The 24,795-nt window shown below is 43.2% G+C and overlaps 1 protein-coding gene across 1 annotated transcript in view; it reads right to left on the reverse strand.

The window, feature by feature from the left end:
* The window catches only part of thada (THADA armadillo repeat containing), an 83,327-nt gene that overhangs the window by 33,559 nt on the left and 24,973 nt on the right, over nucleotides 1–24,795 (reverse strand). Inside the window, exons 26-29 of the mRNA XM_076742968.1 lie at nucleotides 24,635–24,726; nucleotides 19,258–19,347; nucleotides 15,305–15,436; nucleotides 8,654–8,822 (exon numbers count right to left, since the gene is read on the reverse strand). Coding sequence (XP_076599083.1) covers nucleotides 8,654–8,822; nucleotides 15,305–15,436; nucleotides 19,258–19,347; nucleotides 24,635–24,726 — 483 coding nt within the window. The remainder of the gene's footprint in view (nucleotides 1–8,653; nucleotides 8,823–15,304; nucleotides 15,437–19,257; nucleotides 19,348–24,634; nucleotides 24,727–24,795) is intronic.

Here is a 24,795-nt window from a genome sequence, read left to right on the forward strand (position 1 = left end):
AGACAGAGTACAGAACTACACCCCATGTGGGAGGAGATGCTGGGATTGGATCAAGTTCAACTGAATGGGAGATGACAGGACAGCAGCACAGAGACCTGGTGCAGGCTCATTTTTTTGTTCAGCAAATTTCAGGAATTCTCCCATCCATCTTTCAAATCCAACAACTACACACTGACAATGTCTACCAGTGAACTAAATTTAAGAAGGTTTAAGACATTTAAAGGGGCCCTGTGGATTTTCCTGGTAAACAAAGTTTCTGTTTATATTTAGTGTTTCTCACCAAAACGCAGAGTGTGTATCCTCGAGTCCTGACCGACATGGTGAATGCATTTCCTTCTTCATAAACTTTTGCAAAGCCACTTTTTTACACCATGTTTATTAAAGCACAGTTAGGCCCTGACCTTTCGTACTCATCGCAGAGATTATTTTATGTGGGTTTCTTTGTATTCTTTAAAATTACAATTCTTGAGAAAATTTCTTCATTATTTACGCAACTTTATGGAGACTCATACTCTCCGATCTGTTTTTCATTAATCTTCATTTTAAAGCAGCATTACTATCTAATATTGGGCTTGAATGCTATTTTCATCTATTATTAATAGAAAGATATTGATCAGTGCAGCTTTAATTCCCTAATATTCTTTCTACTTTGTGGCCTTAGCAGCGGAATGAATCCCCCTCTTGAGCTTTGTGTTGCAACTTCAAGCAGCAATTAAAAAAAAAAAAAAAAAAAAACTTGGTGTGGCAGAGCTAAATATGAAAAATATCAAAACCTATTTGTGCGCCTTGTTTTCTGGTGAGACTGCTTGTGTGTGTGTGTGTGTATGTGTGTCTCTCTCTGAGTGTGTTGCAAAAAAGCCGTACTCCTCTTTTGGGCCTGGTAAAAATAGTGGTGGTGGATGTGAGGTCCCTTCAGACTCTGTTATCAGCCTGCCCTGCTGTCCCTCCCACTGCCGCAACCACAGACTGACCACACGCTGCAGCGAGCATGCACGCACACACACACACACAGATACACACAGCAAGTGCAAGTGCAAATAATTGCACACCAATTCATGGCTCAGTCCAGTAAAACACATGCACAAAGGAACATATAAATCGGCATTCACATAAAACCAGATAGAGGTTAGGCAAAGTGTGGACGCGCCCAATTAGGCAAAAAGAGATCCCAATAAAGACGGGCTAAATATAAAAAGAAATAAACACACTCTCTTGCTCTATATAGCTCGTACTCTTGCACAAACAAAGCTTACATATGCACTCTAGACACCAAGCCGTACTCCCTCACAAATGCATATGCACATGGGTGTGACAACCAAGTAATTTAGTGGTGTGTGTATGTCTGTGTGTGCATGCAAGAGCTGGGTTACTACATTTTTGTCCAGAGTTGCAGGAGTGTATCCCAACTAGCCCCAAGAGAGCCGCTCGTTATTTTCATTATGTCCAGAGACGCGTACAGACAGTATTTTCGTACTGGAAGCGTGAGCTGTGTGTGTGGAAGGGCGCCATTCAGTAGCACCTTGTCATCACTCCTGCTCGTGTCACCACCAAAACCCAGGGCTCAGTTCACTTAAAGTTTCTTCATCACAAACTGTGAACTGACGTTACACCCTGACAGAGCCTTGGCACTTCTTTTTTCATGCATTCAACAAAAGACGAAATGATCTGTTTACACGGTTCTCTTTATAACACATGTAGACTCAACTCCACGGTCCGCACTGGAACGAGATCCATCTACTCTGAGAGAAGCTTCCCTTCTGGCCACAAAGAAATATCTGAGAAAAATATTACAGTATGGAGTGTATGACTGGATTAATGACTAAATCAAAATCTGCAGAATTACCTGTTAAATAATCACACTTGGAAGACTTGAACAATACATAATTTCTCTAATAAACAAGTTAATATATCATTATTCCATTCTTGATACTAAAAGCAGAGGAGAAGGTCCCAAACTGGGGCGACTTCAGCAGACTACAGGCCAACTGATTCTGCAGGATATCTGTTTCTGAAAATCTACTAAATGTGAGCATGAGAAATGAATTCTTGACATCAGAAATACTTATTCAATGAAACAATTTTAACTCAGGGTCCACTAACCGAACTTTCAGCTGAATCTATATGCAATATATATACAGAGAGGGACCCCAGTGATGTTTATATGCCATGGACCTCACATAGAGTGGTCCACCCTAAAGTACTGTTGATGCTTGTCTGTAAGCACAGTGCACAGCAGACTCACTGATGCAGCTCCGCTAGCTTACAATGTTATAACTTCAAGGCTAATGTCCGACACCAGGATCAAACACCTGGGATTCCCTCTGGATGAGATGCATCTCATGTCATATTAGAAACAGGCTGGCTGGGTTTTCGGGCCCACACATTTTCACTGGTTCAACCCTGAGGGTTTTCTCAGAAAGCCCAGGCAGACCACTGGCCGAAGGCAGCCGTCGTAACGGCAGACCAAAAGATAATTATTGGAAGAGAGCAGGGAAGAATGCATTTAGGAAAACAACACCCGCATCACTGCTGCCAAAGGAAAGGAGACTGCGATACTCTTAATTCTCAAGCCTCCTCCTCAGTCTCATTTAGCCTTTGTTGTGGAAATACACAAAGGATTACATCCGTCGAGTTGGCCCTCCTCAAACCACCACAGGCCACAGCTTTAATACTTCTGGCCTGTACCAGGCACTGTGGGCCAGGGCTGTTGCTGGCGCGTGTCGAGAGCGGAGTCCGGTGTCGGGTTGGGTTAGTGCCGGTCTGTCCAATGGGCTTGTTAAGCCTGGTTCTGGTTGTATCAACAGAGGTTTGGGGCAAGTTGGAGTGATTGAAGTGATTTCAGTGTATTTTAAGATGCTTCGCTGAAGACGGGCCTTAATCAGGCCATACACAGGACAGGACCGCCTCAAGCTAAACCAGTAAATCAGGCTGATCTTGGCATTTCATTCAAAATCTGATATTTGTTAGTTCGGTCTTATCCATTACTTGAATATGTTATCATTGTTTCAATAGATATTAAAGGAGAACCTACAGTAAGTGTCTTATTGTCATTAGATGGTTTCCCAAGAGTCACCCTTGCACAGTAGTACACCTACTAGTCGTGCAAGCAATCACTATATCACCAAGCTTCTAGAACCACCTTTTTCATGAGGAAGTGCACTGTGCCACGTTCTGGTGGGACCACGCCTGCACTGGAGCCAAACAATGTGAATTTGGGCACTGGGCTGAACCCATGAGGTAAGAGTGGCGAGAGGAAACCATCATCAGCTGAGTGTCACAGGCTGGGACACCGATCAGTCATGCAAACATACATCATAGCATATATGGCATACTGTATGTCTGACTATTATCTTAATTGCTTCTACAGATATACTCCACTCTCTTTTTCCAGAATAACCAGGACTACTTAAAAATGAAGAAATTGATGAATTTGACGTGATATGATGGATTACATAATATACATGTAGAAATTAGGTTTACTTCCAAAAAAATGTTTGAAAATGAAAATGCATGTTATCAGAATTCTGTAAGATGCCAAATATGATGATTACAGAAAAGTAATCATCAGCAATCATCATCATCATCATCATCGTCATCATCGTCGTCATCATCATCTGTGAGGTTTTTTTTGATAAAACTGACACAAACTAAGGTTCTTAACATGACCACATAACCAAAAAATAAACCCAAACATCGCTAATGTTTCTGACATCAAAGGGGTCAAGAGTCAACTACTAGAATATGAATTATTTACAAAAGCATCAGTGAACTGCTCACAGCCTGTAACACCATTATGAAATGGAGGTCTATGCACAACGACAATGAAGAACTGCAGCGTTGGGAAGCATGAACTGGTACTGGAGGTGGGGTTGGATGGAAGTATTTTCTTGTGTGTGGTTATCAGACCTCTTCACTGTGTGTGTGAGAAAGGCAGCAGGGTGGTGCAGCCTGCCTCAGTAGCTCTGATGGTTCCCAGCTCCACACTTGGCCCACTAACAGTTGTTCTTTGACAATAACAGAGGAAGTCATTTCTCTCTCGAGCAGAAACATCTGCTACCTGTTACACACACACGTACACACACAATGAAGCATATTAACATACATTAGGCATCTCCCAAGGCTAAACACAATGTCCTCATCATCTCAGCATAAACACACCGCTAGCGTGTGGCGTCCACGTACAGACACACGCATACATTCAGGCACGCACGGCACGATACACACTCACTCCCTTTCTCTGTTCATTTTTCTGAAGTCTAAACATCTTACCTCCTCAGCTTACACATGAGCGTAGGGTATTTTACACACACTCCATGATGGCATGGCCACTATCTCCTCTATCAGCGTCTCTGTGTGGGATGCTCCCCTCCACACGTACGCTGCAGCCCTCTATCTCTGTTTTGCTATGTTTAGACCACTTCACCTGCATACAGCTCTACAGCTCCTGTTAAGACAGACCTACCCAGCTTCCCCCAGCCTGAGACTCCTTACACATCTGCCTCCATCATCTCCATCACGCCCACACCTACCTACACGCTAGCTATCTATAGCCTTGCTATCTATAGCCCGGCTACAGATGGTCCCTACAGATATGCACAATACTATCAGGACCAAATGTCATGATGAAACTCCATACTGAGGAGAAAAAAGAAGCAGCTGTGTCAAGGAGGTAATCATGTATTCTACAGTGTGAGTCACACTCGGATATTTCCTGGAATCATAACTGACTTTTTTTTATTCTCACTTTTTTCATTTGGCACTAAAAGCCAATGAAAAACTTGAGAAATTGAAAAGTTTGGAGCCTCTGATATGAATTGTATACATGACATGGACAATATAATTATTGTTTAACACAGAACAGAAGATATGTTTGGAAGAAAGTTACTGAAAGTCTAACAGAGGCAATCAAATAGGAGACGAGTGTGTGCGGTTTTCCATTATTGTGAGAAAAAAAGAGTGACATTCAGGTTTATTCTGTCAGGGATACTTTACTACTCACAGTTTTATAGTATTTAAAAAACAATTAATTAAATTTATTACCATACCACTGGTGGGAAATTGTGCAGGAAGTAGTAACAGGCTACATTAATAATAGGAGCAAATGGACTTTAAATGGGATCAAATCAAAAATTAAACAACTGAACAATTATCAATACAAGGATTTGCAGAAGACGTATATATATGTGATCAGGTGACCTTTGACCAGCAGAGGAGATGCATTCACGCTGAACAGTGTGTGAGCTATGATGGGCTGGAGCGCTTTGAAAGGCTAAGGAAGGGCCGCAGGCATCAGCTGTGTGATATCTCACACAGACATTTTTGTGTGTGAGTGTGACGTGGTGCGCACCTTTACTCTCTCTCTTCTGGATGGGTAGGAAAAAAGTAATCGATTCACCAATCACAGCGAAGCAGACATTTTCTGTCCTCCTTCTGCTCTAATGCTGCAGCCACCCAGTGTCAGCACGTGTATGCTACAACAGTTAAAAGATAGGTATGTGGCAGAAAGGCGTAGACATCGCCGCATGGTTGACCAAAAGATATCTGGCATAGCAACAGTAACCAAGGGGGGTGCGGCTTGGAGTGAGAGCAGAGCGCAGGCCGCTGAATTAAATGCTTACAACTCTGTGTCGATGGTGTAAGAGCAGGGCCCACGTTGAGCTTCTCAAAAGTGCCGATTTGCTGCTTTTCTTCGTCTCATAACACACTGAATTTATTTGGTTTGGGACTGTTCAGTTGGCCAAAATGAGCAATTTGGCAAATCTTTCGACACTGTAAAGGCAAAATGATGAATTGAGAAAACAGGATCGCTAAAAATAATTATTAGTTGCAGCACTAATTCATATAAGTGTATTTTGATAGTCTTTTGTAAATCTTTGCATGAATATAATACAAGTATACTTTGATTAATTACTGACCATAATCCATGCAGCAGGTCTGTGTCTAGTCTCAGTCCCAGTCTAGTACTGTACAGTACATGTGAATGTAAACCAGGCTGTGTAAGTTTACTTGAACTACTACAGATGTATACAAAGCTGCTGTATAACAAAGTGACAAGAAAGCAGATAGCTGGTGATACGGTAAACAGAATGATGAAGATGAGGCACAAGGAACACATGAAAGGACTAAGAAGTTACCTCATGTTACAACATTCAATACGTAAGGCTAAATTACACAGACAGCACACAATGTGATCTCACCCGTCTGTATGGGACAGGAAGACAGGCAAACAGAGCGAGGGAACAGAAGGCCAGAAAGATAGGAAGAGAAGAAGAAAGAGAAGATAGGAGAGAGGCCAAGAGAGAAGAGACAGGAAGCAGACACACACAGAGGGGAAATAGATGGAGATGGAGCTGAAGAGACAAACGCAGAACCAGATCAGGAGACATCTGGGGAAGCGCCACACATGGCGGCCATGACAGGAAAGCAAACTAAAATCCACTCTCCTCCTGAAATCTCCTCTAAGCCCTTAAGAGGCCCACCTCCCCTCCTCCTCCTCCTCCTCCTCCTCGCCATCCTTTGCCTTCATCCCACAGTGGACCTCCCTGCAGTCCAGACCGCTACCAAACCATAAGTGCTCCATCAAGAAGAAGGCAGAAATCCTGACGAAACCGGTGCAGTTTTCATTCTTTGTGTTGACCCCTCAGCCCCATTCTTACCGCTCCACACCCCCAGCTCCCCCAGCGACCCCATCAGTGGCATTCAATAAAAGGCCGGGGAAACTCCCTCTCCCCTTCTCCTCTGTGTGTTGATATTACCGGCAGACTGTTTGGTTGTGTTTGTCAGAGTGTGATGACAGAACTAAACACTGGTATTTACCCTGCGATAACCGCCTTGTCTGGACAGGCTCTGTGTAGAAACTGGGTGTGTGGGACTGACGCAGAGATTGTGTGTGTGTGTGTGTGTGTGTGTGTGTGTGTGTGTGTGTGTTCTGAGGCTTCATGTGCCATATCTACAATCTACCTCTGTGTGGGTGTGCACATACACATGTTATGATAACTGCTTTGGTTATTGCGTTTTAAATTTTGTCTCTGTTGAGTGAAAACCTGTCAAGTCCAGTTGGGAAGATTTTCATGAACTCGAATGAAAGGTTTATAAGCTCATGTATGAACTGGTGATATTTAATCCAAGGAAAGGCTGTAAATGCAAATAAATTCCAAGAATACTTTTATCGGCTCGGAACAATTTGCATTTTGGATATACAACTTTATCATCATATAAAAGAAACTGATGAGCAACACAGTGCAGTGTGTGTGGATACATTCATTCACTACATGTGACTGTATATAAAAACATACCGAAAACAAGCTCAATACATTGATTCAATTAATTATACTGTGCTGTGCTAACTGTACATACAGTATCTATAAAGTCATAATAACATTAGACATTACAGTGGAACACATTTGATTCCATTAGATTGTACAGGTTTACCTAATAAAGCGGACAAAGAGTGAGTTTATTCCAAATGAGACAGACAACATCCTGTCTTCCTCAGCTCTGTCAGAACAACCACAACTGCACTGACAGAAATGGTGGTGAATATTTTGGCCACCGCCACTGAAACAGTTCGAGTGGATGTAACATGAGAAACTTCTTTCCATGTGACACAGTTTCATAAGCTACAGCTGTCAAATTAATAGAGAGCTGATTAAAACCACTCAGCAACAAACAATTATCTTTAAAACTTCTAATTATTTTAATCTGTTATTATCTATTATTGTAATTCTGTATGCAATCAAGTCATTGGTTGGACAAAATGTCAGAAAATTGTGAAAAAAATTGAGCTCCTAGATGAAGGTGTTCAACAAAAGGGTCCCAAACTGGCAATGTCAGGACCAGAGAACCCCAACACAGTCTGACAATGACCCAACATGCGTGGGACGATGTGGACAAACAGTGTGTCGCAGTGGAAGAGCAGTCTACGAGGCCCAAACGGAAAAACTAACATCAACTTTGTCAATTCTCTGGACTAGCTTGACAGCTTCTATAACATGCTTGAGGAACCTGTAGTCTTTGACATTCAGAGCTCTGCCTCCAGCCCCTTAATGTCCAATTACTGCTGCACATCATGCATGAAAGACCCAAAGCTGATAGCTGTTTCAGCTTGTAGTGTGAAAAATATGTTAAATGGAAAATAGACTGCATTTATCTTGTTTTTCCAGCCTTCCAACCACTCAAAGAGCTTCACAACACAAGCCTGCATTCACACACACACACACACACACACACTGATGGCACAGCACTGGGAGCAATTTGGGTCTGACCCGCGGCCGCCCCCCTATGTGTCACCATCACAGTTGTCGCTATCACATATAAAGCAGTAATGCCAAAAAACAAGGCACCATGATCACGATAATGTCCCAGTGATATACAACCACCTGTTCTCAAGAACAGTAGCAATCACAATTATGTCCAATCCAAGACTAAAGTAAATATTATCTGTCATGCGACCCAGCTTAGGTGTATGTGTGTCATTTTGCATCAAAGTACAACATACTGTAGAGGCTTACGCTGACAATCAGGGTTTGATTCCACCTGAAGCTCCAATCACTGAATAAACACATGTGGTCATTTCAGCCCGCCCCCTGAAAGTTATGACATATGTATATACATAAGCGTATTGGTTTATGTTGACGTGTGTGTGGGTGCAGACCTGCAGCAGAGTCCCGTGGATGTGGTTGTGCTGAAGTTTGGGTCCAGGCTCTGGAGGAAGCTCCTGCAGTAAAGTGTGGACGGTGGATGGGACCTGAGTGACCAGCACGAAGGGGACGAGGGCGCGAGCCGCCATCTCTCTGGTCCGATACACTGCTGAGCGACCGCATCTGCAGAACACACACACAAGGCTGCAACATTAGCGCCATAGAAGTTATTAAAGTCTTGGACCATGGGTAGCCGCATTGTTTTCATAGTCTTTTAGCCTTGCATTACGTAACATCATATGTTTGAGTTAATGGAGGAAGTAATAAGGTTTCCCATTATCACAGCTCATGGGTTGTTTTTATAACTGTTGAGTTCAATTTATTTTACAGCTGCAATTTTGTTATGAAAAATTAAGTAATTACTGTGTTTATTATCATTATTTTTGTCCTGCAGACACATTATGTCATGAACAAATTCTCAACTCAGGAGTGATGACCCCTGACTTATTTCTGTTGGATGGTTTGTTACTATTTTTATGCATACATTATGTAACACCTCCATCTTTCTCCATCTCTTTGTCTCTCTCCCCTATTGCAAAGGCGAATGATCGTGACCTAAACAGCTCCCGGGCGAGCAGATGACTGATAAAATCAAAACAAAACATTTTCAAATAATCACCAAACGATGAAGGAAATTATATTTTTGTTTTTGCCCACACACATCTAGCTCTCTCTTTTTTTTTCCACACACAAACACAACTTAATTTACAGTATCGAGAATGTGGCCAGTCACCCTGAGCGCAGACTAAAATTAACCTTGTTTACAGGCTGATAGTCTTTCCTTCTCCAGTGTCATAACACTGCCATAGCTGACAGACGGGAAGGACATGACCAAGACCTGAGGAGGGGCAGAGGAGGAGCTACTGGCTACTGCTACTGAACCAAGTGGGCAATCTTAGCAGATTTTTCTTAATATTTGCAAAAAAAAAAAAAAAAAAAAAAAAAAAAAAAGTTATCAGTGGTTCAACAGCATTTAACAACATTTAACTTAAATGAATCTGTTGAAGGCAAGGCTACAGCTAGCAGCTGGTTAGCTTAGCCTAGAACAAAGACTGCCAGCCAGTCATCAAAGTCAGGAGTATTCATTGTCTGGGAACTATCTGTGTCTGCACAAAAAGGAGTGTTTTAAAGCACAGAGCAGATGTTGAGGTATTTCAGAGTGGACCACAATGGTGGACCAACTGACCGACCTCACCATCCACAGAGCGAGTTAACCTCTGCACCAGCAAGTACTGCTGTCGTTGAGTTCGGGGCAACATTGCAACACCCAAACTGCTTGAAAGTCTCAGGGCAACAAATGGGTCTTACACACATATAGAGAGTATATAATGAACACATACATACTGTGCAGTCACACAGGAGCACCACCACACACTCACACACATGCGTACAGGACAACAGTCAAAGCGGAACAAAAGGTGTGTGTGTCTGTTGCGGGCTGTTTATAGTGCCTGCGATGGCGCTAAAGCTGGCTGTGGGTGCCGAACTGAACAAGCGGCTCGTCTCCGCTGTGGAAAATTCTGCAGGAGGTTCCAGAGAAACGAGAAACACCGATCCATCACCGCAACGGTATGCAGAGATGAAAAGGAAGCTCACTTTGCTGGCTTTGGTATGAGTGAGGGCGAGATACGTGTGAAGACAACATACAGCTGTGTGCAGTCTATGTTGAGAACAAACAGTGTGTGTGAGCGCTGAAAGTAATTTGTCAAAAGAAATCTCCTACTAGTCTGACTGCTGCAAGACAGAGGGCCTGAAATCAACATGGATTTAAACAAAGAGGGGGCTGTGCAACAAGTCAACTGTCAACAAATGCTTTTCCACCTGCTGTGAGCATGCCTCCCTCTCTCTCTTACACACACACACACACACACACACACACACCCACCTACAGCCAGACAGACAACCAAAGACCCTGTATCAAACACAGACAGCAGTTTGCATTCCTGAGCTCTACGCGCCTGCACACGTGAATTTATGTGCACAAGCGTCTCTCTCTCTCTAATGACCAAAATCCATCCCTCTTTCCACCACCCCCCCCAGCCCCCATTTGGGGCCCATATGTTAACTATCTGTGCTAATTTGTCCCATTGAAACACTTTTGTAAAAGGAAATGACAGTTTGGAAGGGTGTAATTTTAGAAACAGGGCCGTCCCCTGTGGGGTCATGGCAGACTGTCGACTGGCATGGACGACACTCATCTGGGCCTCATTGTGGAGAAACTGGGAGAATAATTTCCTCCACAGAGACTGCAGCATGTTGGCAAAACAAGCCCAAGCAACAAACTCTGTCACTGAACAATGTAGTTAGTGTATGTTAGGAAGGTGCGTTCATTCATATGGATGAGACGTAGCTGTCTGAACACAATCATTCTTTTACTGTACAACCTGGAGTCCGAGTTCGGCGCCCCTAGTGGTTGTATAAACGTGCAGACTCCTACACTAACAGACCACCAATATACAGTAATGTGAAGAAAAAACACAGCCGCCCAGCTGTTTGCAGTACGTCTTGTCCTTTTAAAGAATCTTAAAGGTGAATAAGAGTGATTATGTTCATTATTGGTTAATCAGTCTATTATTCTGTTTAATCGTTTGGACAGTGAAATGTCAGAAAATAGCCATAAATACCCATCAGAATTTGCCAGAAACCAACGTGGTACCTTCCAATCGCTTGTGCTGTTCAACAAAAAGTCCAGAACCCAAATATATTACAGTTTAAAATGATATAAAACAGAACAAAAGGAGCCCTGGAGAAGCTGAAAAATGGGGAATGTTTCACAAACAATGAATCCATCAGAAAATGTTCAACTCCTACTGACAAACTAAGCAATCATTCGCCAAATTATTCCTGCACAAACTGAAAGCAACACATACTGTATATTACACCAATTTTCAGCAGGAGGTCTCATGTTTGAATGAACTTATTTAAAGACTGTTGGGTAGTTAAACCTGTAACACTGAAATAGTTTTTATAAGAAGATCACACTGTATGTTATCGATGTAAAATCTTAATCTAATAATAATTGAACAAATGTACTTAGTAACCTTAAAGCAATGCTGCAATCTAGTGGCGCACAAGTGTCTCAAAGCTGGTCAAACACAGGACGCTTAAAAACATGTGAAACTCTCGCAGGTTGCTGCTGTGAAGGAAATGAGAGCGGGCCTTTCCGAAGCCTCACTTCAGTCTACAGGCATTACCGTGCACTTTCAAAAGAAATGAGATATGAGGCAGCGAGGATGAGAAAGGAAAGGAAAGGGAGTGAGTGAGGTAGGGAGGGAGAGGAGAGATGCCTGGACTGGATAACACAGGACATAAATCCCCATCATGAATGCAGAGAGAGAAGGAGGGCGAGGGGAAAAGAGAGACATGAGAAGAGATAAGACAAACTGTTCACCACATATGAAGATGTTGAGAGCTGGATTGAAGCAGCCATTAATTATTAAAACAAATGCGCTCCCCCCTCTTCATCCTCCCCCTCTTTGTCGTCATAATCATCATTCTCTTCGTTATTATCCGGGCAGGTGTGACGCATGCCGAGGCCAGGCAGCAAAGGAATGTCAAAACATCTTGGTGGTGGGAGGGTATAAAGATTCAGCGCTGTGTGGTGGGATGGAGAGATATGACAGAAGAATTATTAGGCACGATGCTCCGTGCTGTCGACAGAAGAGGAGCTAAGCTACACTTAATCTGTGGAGGTAGAGGGTCAGATCGTATGGAGGAGGAGGGGGCGACAGTCGTCAAACTCATCAGACACGTCCACACACGCCCGGGGAAGATGAGATGGGGGGATGGGGGCTTGGTGAAGAGAAGCACGGCTGGAGCCAGAGAAATTAGAGCTGCGCTATATTTAACATTTCCAACATGTGGGCTTCATTTGGGTGGATGTGTGTGCAGCATACCTTCTCTGACAGTCTGAGTCAGCCAGCGAGGCAGCCGTCAAGTTATTGACCTGTTAACTGCCTCCACAACAGATGGGTTCTTAAAGGAATGAGCTAAAGATTTCACTACGTTACTGACTTGTTATCGTAAAAAGTCTGGTGAATCAGTCCATCGGTGACAGATTTCAGGCTGCACTTTGCACATTTGCAGCTCCAAATGGTAACTGTCCATGTTTACAGCCCTGCCACACTGTGATCCCACTTCACTTTCCATTTGCCACCTTCTGACCAGGATGTCATTTTGGCAGCCAGGATGAACTCAGTGGTCTCACTGACAGTGAAGTCCAAAGAAGAGAAACCTTCCCTGGTTGTAATTAACAGCATCGTAAAAGGTTATACACGGAAATATTAGAGCATGGTTCTACTGGGAAGCTTTCCAAAACACTCTGATGACGATAACTGCCTGTTTATATTCATTTTGCCCCCAATATCTATCAACTAGTAGACAAAGCTGCACTGTAACAGCTCTCTGTAGGGTTCAGCATAAGGTAACAACTAATAGCATAAATAATCTTGTCAATGTGAGTTTGATAAACAAGCTCTTTCCTTTGTAATTTCATTAAACTTCAACTACATTACCAGTAGGTACAAACATTATCGTAAATCATGAAAATAGGGTTTCGCTTCCATCTGTCTTAAGAGACAAACATGTCAGGTGTACCATCCTAACAATAACGCAACCCAACAATATCTACTGGCCAATCGCACCACAACCCCATACCGATGTATCACCCATGTACTGCCTGTTACCAGCTACCAACACATACAGCAAGAGACACGGATGAAAAATAACCCACACTCAAGGGCTGTTATCTAAACCATAAGGAGAGCATTCCAACCTCAAGGCCTTAGTCTAGCCCCCCGCCCATCATCTCCTCCCAAACACACACAAACAAACTCTGAAACGCACACGCAAACACACAACTCACAGCACACAATTCTTCCCCTCCAGCTGTAAAATTTACTGCACTTCGCTCAAAAGACGACCTTCTACTCAATGACATTACAAACAATAGTCAGAGTGGAAGTAATCTTTCCTTCATGCGTGACACTCGAGTGCTTGAACCTACAAAATGAAGAGCTACATTCGTGAAAGCATTTCCATTTTCCCCCGTCAAAGCGTGTCTGAACGCATGATGTGAAATGTTTGACATCTTGGGGAGGGGTGTCTTCTCTTCTGTTCACCTGAGAGCGCGTGTTGCACCGGGAGAGCGCAACATGTGATGAAGATCACATTATCTCCCCTTTTGCCAGCATTCTATCCACAAAACATCACCAGCTGTGTTCGCTGGCATGCCAGGTCATGCTAGAAGCAACACCTCCAGGACTGAGTTTCAGTCTCCATAATAGTGCTTTGCTGCCCCACTGCCTAGATTCCTGTGCTTGTACATTGAGAGCAATGAAAAACCTGAGTCAAATTCCTTATATGTGCACACATAGTTGGCCAATAAAGCTTCTTTTCTGATCTAGACTTCCATGGTTTTATTTTATCTGCTTTTACAAGGCACATTGCAAAAGTTCAAACGTGATCTGCACAACTTATAGTACAAGTAGATATATTTAATAGCATGATGAAAATGCTAGCTAATTTTAGCTGTTGAGGGGTTAGGAGTTAGGGTTAAGATTAAAAGGCTGACATTGGGCCTGCAGATAAGGAATGTGTTATGTCAATGAAGGTCCTCACAAGAACAGTAAGACAAACGCGTGCGTGTAAGAGGTACAAGCTCCAGTTCTATTTGCAGGTGCAGTAGATGAACATGTACCAGTAATATTTGTAGCCTTGTCCATCTCAGGAATGTAAAAAATGAAGGCTGTAACCACAGTTTCCCATTCGCCTGGAAGGTCTACTCCCCAGTAAACAGAGAGAGGAGTCCAGATAAAACCAGTCACAATCTAATCAACCGCTGCAACACAAGACAGCACAAGCAGCAAAACAGAAACGCGCTGGAGACGCCGACTCCAACTAGACAGGTGTTTTGTCTTAGCGTGCAGGAACACACAATCAGAAAAAGTCACACACACTACACGCTTCTTATTTTGAGCCATTTTCGTTGGTGGCGATACATCAGCTGGGAAAAAAAAACAGCAAAGAAATGACGCAAGACAGAAGTTCATATAAAAATTGCAGAAGCACCTGTGAAAACAAAAGAAAACACACACGCGCGCACACACACGCACACAGACACTGACGTTTAGACTGCAGGTGTTTTGTCTTGGTGATTGTTCTATACTTAGGGTGAGTTCTGGTTCAGAGAAACGTTGCCTGAGAGAGCAGGTGTGTGACCCTCTCACATTTACAGAACATTCCCTATGCTGAAGTTTCTTTTTAACCTTTATATAAGCATTGGAGCTGACTGAAACACATTCTCATTGATAGTGATGACACACGGGAGGAGCTGCTCGTAGGACAGCTTTATACCCATTCATATACTGCATTTTGAACCGCGGGTCACTGAGCAGCTCTGCTGGGACTCTTGAAGCAGCTAGGAGTAGAAATTCTTATTCAAGGTCACCTCAACTGTTTTACGATGGAGGAAAGTGATTTGAAAGATGAATAACAGCAGTACGGAAAAAAAAAGAACATTATAAAGACAAGCAGAGAAATAACACCAAGTGTGATGACAGACATGTACGTATGTGTGTGTGTGTGTGTGTGGCACTGACACCCACCTAATGATGAAGGGCATGAAAGGAGCGAGTCCCAGAGGTGAAGACGATCCATCCATGGGAGACGGGTAGAGTCGACTGAGCACCAGCAGCAGCAGGAACAGGCTGGGGTGAAGCTTCACCTGACCGCTGTCACTGAACACACACAAACAGCTGGTCAGATGTTAGCAAAGCAACATGGATGTCACCTGAAATGTGCAGGTGAGGTGTTCAATATGCTTCAAGTGACATGTTTGAAGACAAAAGTGTTTATAGTTGTTCCGAATGGCCACACTCGCAGACGGGGTGAAGCGCCTGCCGTCATAAAGAGGGGCGAGACGTGATAAATCAGCATAAGCAGACTGATGTGTTCAGAGAGCGTGGGATTGGTCAGGTGCCATCTCTGACGCAGGCCTGTGCAGTCCACTGAGACATTGTACAGCGTGTGGTATCGAGCCACACAAGTAAACTTCACGTGTCCAGTGAAGGGCTGTTGTAAATGACAGGGAAGAGACAAGTACGTGAATCGAATCTCAGCTACAACCCTGCAGGTGTTTAGTCCCGTCAGTATACACTGTTCACTGTTGTTTGTCTTCTTTCTGTGACATGCTCAGAGACACGTTCACACGTCTTGGCGAAAGCCAAGAACGTGACCTACTTGAGGAGTTCTAAATAGCTCAATGACGGCGATCCATGCTACACATCTTTTTTATAGATTTGCATTCTAAGAACAGTTTGACACTTTGTGAACAGCATGTAGCTTTCTTGCTATGACACCACTCTCTGGTCTGTAGCTGGTGAGTATCTTAGCTTAGCATAAAGACTAGGCGTAGAAGGCACAGCTAGATTGGCTCTGTCCAAAAATAACGCCCCCCCCCCCCCCCCCCACCAGCAAATCTAAAGCTCACAAAAGAACATGTCATATTTTCTCTGTTTAATTCACTGACAAATGTAAAAATGTCAAGCTTCACTTGGACTTACATGACGTAACCAGCCTCAGTTTCAGTCTTTACACCAAGCTAAGCTAAATTGCCTGCAAGCTCCAGCTTCACATGTAGTGTACAGATGTGAGAAAGGTCATGATCTTCTCATTTAGCTCTCAGCAAGAAAGTGAGTGTATTTCCCACAATGTCAAAATACTCCTTTAAAGTCATTTATGTTGTGGTTTTAATTGATAGCCGATGTAGCTGTAGCTGATGGAGCCACAGTGGTGTAAGAGAAACAAAGAGTCTGGTGGCAATTCCAGTGTGTTGTCCAGTAAAAATCAGGATTAAATGGCAATAAGTCTGACACACGAGAACCACATATAATGAAAATGCCAAACTAAAATAAGCCTTAATTCCTCTGGCTCTTTAATACACACTGCACATCTAAAACCACCCACACTCCAATACAGTCATCTCCTCATCCGTCCTTGAGCTGAGCTTTTCACCTCCCTCTTTTCCTCCATCCAAATCTCATCACTGCCAACTGAGTCAGAATGGAAACTGACCGTCTCTGCCAGCGGTTTCACAGTTTCACTCTGACACACTCGCAGTGGAGGAAGGAGGGAGGAAAATGGAGAAGCAGACGAGAACTCGAGTGACTGCATAAGGAAAATGATGAAAATACTCGAATATCAGGTATCTCATATGGAGAATGACCACGTTTTGCCTTCAGAGCAGTTTTATTGCTTCTTGTCCTGCTGTCAGAGTCCAGCTCTTTGATGGATGAATGAAGCAGAAATCAACTCTTCAAACTTCCAGAGAGTTTTATATCTGCTGGAGACGGAGGAGTTTTACTTTATCTCGGTTAATAAAAGCGCCTAACTTAAGCAGCGTTACTTTAGCAGTCTGTACAGTGAAAAGACCACAGGAAAACAGTGTTTACAGTGTGAGAGCGTCTGCAGTAGGTCTGTACACATGTCAGGTCTGCTTTTATGAGTGTGTCAAGAGAGCAAAGCCTCCTCAGGGCCCTGTCATTAGTCATGAGGATCTCATAGAATGGAGACAGAACAACAGACCCCCTGCGAAAACAACTTGTGCTTTTCATTACTTCATTCAACAACGCACACATGCACAGCCATCCTCTGGGACTGCCGTAGATCGGCTAGATGGGAAATGTAATAGCAACTCAATTAGTAACCAGTCCAGTGTGTTTAGTGTCATGGTTTAGTCGAGCACAACGTGACAGGATGTGATGTCAGAGAGACAGGAGGGGGGCAGATAGAGGCAATTGCAAACATGTTAGGCCTTGTTGCGATACAGCTGGAGGCAGCAACAGAGACCAGAAAAAGAGACCAAGTGGCATTAAAGGGCCGAAGTCTCACATTCCGTTGAGGTCCTCCATGAATGTCCTCTCTCCTTAAACTCCTCAATCATCTCCAGCACCCGGATGTTTGAACAACGTTATTTTTGTTTTACATCTTTTAAAGAGAGTGGAAACAGAAGACTGACCTCAAGTATTTTTACTCTTCATATAGAGCGTAGTAAAAGGGGCACAGTAGCAGCTTCTGTAAACTAAAGCTTCAGCTTAGCGTTTAGTTAGTAAATGATCAGTTTTGTTTGGAAGGAAGTGGCAGATACGACAGTGTGCGCGGCAGAAAAATCACTGCACAGCAATTTGGGGACTGACCTGAAATAGTTTAGAGATAAACATGTTTAATTTCACTACAGTGAGATAATAAGATTAGGGATTTGAAAATGTATGAACTTACAGGCCATATAAACAGCACCAACATGTTCTTACTAAGAAGCCCATCTCCTGAGCTGTGGGCTCCAGCATTTTCACGTCAAAAATCAAATTAGGTGCATCTAAAAAGGGGTCAAATCCTGCAGCAGGTGCATTTATACCTCTCTCTCTCTCTCTTTTGTGTGTATTGTGTGTGTGCATCAAGCTACTACTACTACTGGTCCAGAGGTGGAAAGGGTGCATGTGTTGCAAAACCAATTAACAATCGAAAGAGAACTCATCCAAAGACAATGTTGTGTTGTGTTTGTAGACTAAGAAATACTTTGAAAAGTGGCAGCAAAAGACAGGTTGTATAACAGTCTGCTATTAAAGAAATGAACCATTAATATTTCAGGATCGCATGCAAAGCCCATCCAGGCTGTGACATGACGTGCAGACAGGCAACACTTTTTAAGCTTGCCTTCTTTACAGAATGCTGCCTGAGGATAGTCTTTGTCTGTTTTTTAATCACTTAATCTGTGGATGCAAGATTGTTTTTCATTCACTATTCTTCTTTACAGTATTTGTTTATGGAGGGTTGACAGATTACGTAGTACATACTGTATGTGCACAGTTCCAAATCGTATTTCTAGAATCCTTCGTATATGATGACCTATTTTGGGAAAGCACTTGTGCTGTAACTTCCACAAGACTCTAAAACCACTAACGGCAGCTCTCTTTTCCTTCTGTCCTGCTGTGTGTTGCTACAGTGTGGTGTGGTTGGTCTGTTTGGGTGGCGCGATACACAGTGATGATGTGGGAAGTCAGAGAGCCTAGATCTGGTTCCGTGGGAAATTTGCAAATGTTTTAACAGGGGTCAAATTGTGAAAGAGCCAGTCTGAAAAAGCATTCAATTAATTGGATCCATATTAAGATAAGGCCGCCTGGGGAGCTGTTGGACGACTCAAATGCTTTTAAAAAGGGAGTTGGGGCTGAGCTAAAAAAGATAAGGCCAATGAACCTCAGTAGACTCAACTCCCCACTGCAAAAAAACAAAACTAAATCTTGACAAGAGATTTACTTTATTCGGTTGTAAAGTCTTATGCTTTGAGCAAACAGTGTGTCACAGTTGAGCAAATGAAAACAGGCCCACACAAGAATTCAATACAGGGCAACGCTGCTTGATTACAGACAATAGCACCACTAATCAACTGTCTCATACAGCTAAAAAGTGAGTAAAATTAAACCCATAATAACATCAGGAAAGTGCCATGGCAATGGCTGAACGTGGAGTGTGCATGCGTGTGGATTAAAGAGGACAGCCTCACCTTTCCACCGTGGCCGCAGCCTCCTCCAGCTGGTTCAGAAGGAACGGATAGAGAGCTGGAAAACGAGTGAAAAACTCCCTGCCCGTCATCCTGAGGGGAGAGACAGAGGGAGAGGCAGAAACAGCATGAATTTCTTACTGTAATAACGGCACTTAGAGGGTAAACCCAGGGAAATGAGCATTATTAAGCAGGCTAATTCTAAAGTATGCTAACACACTGCTGTTAAGCAGCTAAGTTTACCATGTTCACCATGTTAGTATGACAACATTTGCTCTTTAGCAATAAACACAATGCACAGCTGAGGGTGATGGGACTGTGTTTGGTTTTGCAGGTATTTGGTCAAAAACCAAAGAATAGGAGAAATTAAAATGTAAACCTGATGATGGTGTGAGATGAAAAGTCAGAGGATCACCAAACTTATTACAGTTCAGCATGAGAAGGAGCATAAATGTCTCTATCAAACTGTATAAGAACGTATTCTATTGCTGTCGGCACATATACAATTCACCCAAAAGGAGAAATGTCAACCTAACAGCACAAGCAGGAGAGTCAGAGGATGACCAAATTCACCAGGATTCATCCTCTGCACAAAATTTCATGCATCCAATAGTGGTTGAGATATTTCAGCCTGGACAGAGATGGATCAACCGACTGATACTGCCTTCCTTAGAGCCACAGAGACAGCAAGAGGCAGAAGAGGGGAAATGATGAAGAGTATTCAGATGGTGTGAAGTTCTGATAAGGAGATGGAAATGTGTCAAATACTCTCCTTCTACATTTGCTCACCCTGCTACAGCTAGAAATAAACACCTACATTTGAGTGTATGCACATATGCTGCACCATGTGCCACGGTCACGTGTCTGCGCTTATGTATTCACTCACACACATACACAACTGTCAATAAAATGACAAACTTTATATTTAACACTGGCGGTCTTGCTGCTGCAACCGCCATTCAGCCTCAGAGCCAATAAAGTTTTTATTTAACTCTGCCCGTCTAAATCAAGTCGCTCCTAAAGGAAAGAGGCCTGGTCTGCCAAACACATGATCACAAGACTGGAGAGATCTCATACTGCCTCAGTCACGACTGCCACTGATTCTGGACTAACGCACAAAAATACACACACACACACACACACACACACACACACACACACACACACACACACACACACACACACACACACACACACACACACTGGACCTGGTTCAAGTTAGCAGCAGGCACTGTCATGGTAGGAAAGTGAGTCATGTGTGTAGTGTTTAAAGCTTCTTTCAACCGGGATATGACACACTCCTCACCTCTTGTGACCTGACACACACACACACACACACATACACACACACACAGATAAAGTGTGAGGATATCTGCACACACTCTTTGCATAAGGACACAGTGCAAAAAGCAAAAGCAGTCCAAGTAAAATAAAAATCTGAAAGTGTCCCTAAACATCTGCATGTGCAAATACAGGCCTCATGTAAGAGTGTGTATGTGTGTGTGTGTGTGTGTGTGTGTGTGTGTGTGTATGTGTGTGTGCGCGTGCATACACACACTCCCAGCCCTCCTCTTCTCTCTCTAATGAGAGTCTCTCAGTCTGACAGCACTGTGCTGCCTGGAGGACAAAGGTCAGAGGTTGTGTCGGAGCAGATTAGATGGGGTAAAAGGGGTAAGGAGAGGAGAGGAGGAGGTGTAAGGGAAAGGCCTGCTCATGCTTGTGGGCTCACAGCTGTATGTGCATACTCATATCCACTACATTACCTTTAAGGCAAATGGCACAGGGTGGTGGCGCAAAGGAAAGTGCATATATTCAAGTACAGTTTTGAGGTTCATGAGTTTTACTTGAGTGTTTCTAGTTTATGTTACTGTTTTAACAAAAAAAGGGGCAAAAGAGGTCAAATTAGCCAACATTTGTACAGCAAAACCTTTGTGTTTTCTTTGTTTTCTCTCCTATTAATCATCTAATCTGACGACCCCACAGGTTCATCTTGTGACCCTTTGGAGTGGTCCATCCCCTTGGCTGGTGACCACTGGACACTGGTGCTTCCACGCCGATGCATCAGTATTAACTTTCTAATGATTTAATACATACCAATATATCAGTTACAGGCACCAACTTTTCCACTTTACATCAGTACATTTTTCTCATAATACTTCTGTACTTGCACTGTGCTCAAAAGCACGTCAGCAAAAGAAAAACTGAGGGAAAGACATTAAGAAGAGGATGGAACACTCATACCTCAAATACATTTAGAAACCAGTAGTTTTAATAACTTACCAAGGTCAATCTATAAGTTGAAATAACTGCATCAGCTGAGTAACACTGGCATGGACATTCCTGGATGTACGTATAAGAGCACAAGTAGTGCAAAGTGAGAGTTGACCCGGGCTGGACATAAAGCTGGATGGAGGCTTTGCTTGGAATGCAGAGAGCAATCTTTGCTCTGTCAGCATTGTTTACAGTTGTATTTATCTCAGCAACGACATCGGATCAACATCAATGCACCGTCACAGAGCGGAGGAGTCTGGGCTCAGTCGAACGACAATCCACAAGCAAACAGTACGTCTCCATTCAAGTCACTATGCAAAATACACAGCTGAAATTCCCACAGACAGCAAGAAGCTCAGTCTTCCCGTACACACAAATACACACAATGCTGTAAATAAACTGGTTTGTGTGAGAGGAAAATGTGTTTATGCTCCAGCTACAGCGTACCAAGAGGCCCTTACACACACACACAGCCAAATATTAGAGTGGACAAGCTGTCACAATGCATTTTCTGCTGCCAGAGATCACAACCGTAAAATCAGGGTAATAACAGAGACCAGACGTACAACCGACTGTGGAAAAGACAAACTCCCAAAGACACATCTACAAACGAGTTGCAGCCCTCTTGCTCATACACGCAAAGCTCGGTACCAGTTTCAGATCAATACAGTGAGATTTACTGGCACAGTAATATCAGTGACTTGATATGAGACATACAAATAGTTGAAATGAGTTGAAATGCTAATTTTCTACGCCTTTCTTCTATTTCCCATTAATCACAGCACACGCTCTCTCCCACGTGCACATAAAAATCACCCCGCACAGCATTGCTCTCAGGGGGGGGGCGATACCTGAGAGGAAGGTACAGCAGACTGAAAACACAAGAGAAATCAGACAAGATAAACAGCAGCAGCCTTGACTTGGTTAAGAGTGTTCAGAGGCCTTCAGAGAAGCAGCCAATAGAAACACAGTAGAGGGAACCAGATAGAGCTTCCCGGAGAAGGGCCCAAAGCCTTGTGAAACTTTACCCTGGATTATCTGTGGGGCAGCAAATCACTTCTGGGCTCAATATAGACCTCATACGACCATCATATAGCCCTCCAGCCGAAGAGCGCAGGCACATTATCGTTCACGTTTGTTTTAATATGCTGTGAATACCAGATGATCCCTGCATCGCTTCCAACAGGGCTTTATATGCTGCAGCTGTGCAATGCCACTCTGCGTATTTACACTGCAAAACAGCAATGAAGCAACAGGTTAAAGCAGAGTGAGAGCCGAGAGCCACGCTAACAGCCCTGTGAGGCTCTAATTATAGGCACATTCGCTCTTTGAGCTAAACGCTACTGTTAGCATGCTAACAGTTCACAGAGACAATGCTAACATGCTGATGTTTAGCCAGTATAATGTTTTAGAGGAAGAAAAGAGCAAAGAAAAGCGAGCGTGTGTGATACCAGCAAAGGCATGCTTGTTTTTTAAAGATTTTCCTGCTACAGCATCAAATATTTTCCTTTGATTATATAATCCTGTAAAACCTGTTGCTCCAACTTGCTCAACTCCACCTATCCTGCACCTCAGCTGGAAACAACAAATCATAAAATATATATGGAAAAATACACTTGACCCAGGTCTGCCATCGTTTTCATTATCAAGGTTTCCAAACACCGGGATGCGTGTTTGACAAGGCAATGGGAGCTTGTTATAATTTAAGACTCTTTCCAGAAACGTCAAAAACAATCCACAATTTTTCAAACAATCCTTGACAGCAAAGCAGAACAAACAGCTGATGACCTTCCAACTAAATTGGAGACACTCATCATCAGCTCAAACTCTTTCTGACTGGGAGTGTGACGGTGGCGGATAATCACATAAAGATTTTAGGCACTGAAATGAGACGTCCACCAACTGACAGCTCCTCCAAGAAGATTATTATTGGCATGACAGAACATTTTGAGCGTGCATGTCAGCGGCTTTCGGCTGTGTATGTTTCTGGTAATCTCATTTATCCCGAAAAGCCGTGAGGATATCATCACCTGTGTGTTGACGTCCTGTTTATCACTTATCATTGTTCTGGCTAAAAGCATAATGATCCGACTCAAAGATCTGCCAGAGTCCAGATCAAACATAATTATCTATCATAAGCATCACCTTTGGTTTCACTGGATACTTTTATTGCCCCGTGCCCTTTGGTTCAAATGCAGCTTCAGCTGATGTTGCCAAATTGCGTGACACAGTACATTTTTGTAATCCAGATCATATTGTTCACAGATGTGTCACGGTGAACAGCTCCAGCCCTCTTAAGACCACACTTGTAGCTTTTTGTTTGTAACTGTACTTTTGATGGTGCACGTTTACAGCTAATGCTGCTGTACTGTACTTGGAGCTTTTTCAATGACAGCCCACAGGTATGAAACCAGGTACAGCACAGCACTGACCAGATGATGAGAGTTTTTTCAGAGCAGTAATAATACACTGATACTGCGTGTTTCTGTTTTACTTTTTAACTGTGAAACTGCCCATTGTTTTTTCCCTCCAGTGTTCTTTCATTATTGCTGGTGCAACAGCGGAGACATGCATCTCCACATGCAATAATCAGCAGTGGGTGTGAGTGGAGTGAAACCTGTATTACAGCCAGAGTGGTGTTCCAACAGCGCCCCCCGGTGGTGTGAAACAACCACTGTTTACGCACGAGCTGTTTCTGCTTTGCTTCCCTGTAACGCTGCTGACTGTTGATGTCCTACAACAATACAGCTTTATTACATTCAGTGCAGGACGGCCACAGTTTAAAAGAAATACGGTCAAGTACAAGATGACGTGCATTTCTTGCTATTAACCTTTTGAACCAAAGTGAACCTGAACTGGAAAGTGGAATTACCTCTTAATTGTTGTAAGGAATTTAAAGTGCAGTACTTAAGGAGTGCCACATTGGCTTGACACAGAGAACTTTACTGCACTAGCAATTATGACTTTGAGACCTCATTTGAACATACATGACTGATAACCACTGATTTATGCGTCCCTCACTCAAATGTAAGCATTTCATTCTGCACCGATGCACATGGCAGAAATCTTGAAGTGGTTGAGCCATGTTAGAGAGGGAGAGGACGCAGACCTGTTCTTTTTGGAGTGCTCATCCTTCCCTTTCTTCACTCCAAAGATTCTTGTGATCAGAGTGCTGAAGAGAAGAGTGGAAGAGTTCCTCACCTGGGACACAAAGAAAGAAGGAAGAGAAATTAGAGAGCAGCAATCTTGTTCAACAATATTACATTTAGC

This window comes from Chaetodon auriga, chromosome 11 (assembly GCF_051107435.1).
Source record: "Chaetodon auriga isolate fChaAug3 chromosome 11, fChaAug3.hap1, whole genome shotgun sequence".
NCBI lineage: Eukaryota > Metazoa > Chordata > Actinopteri > Chaetodontiformes > Chaetodontidae > Chaetodon > Chaetodon auriga.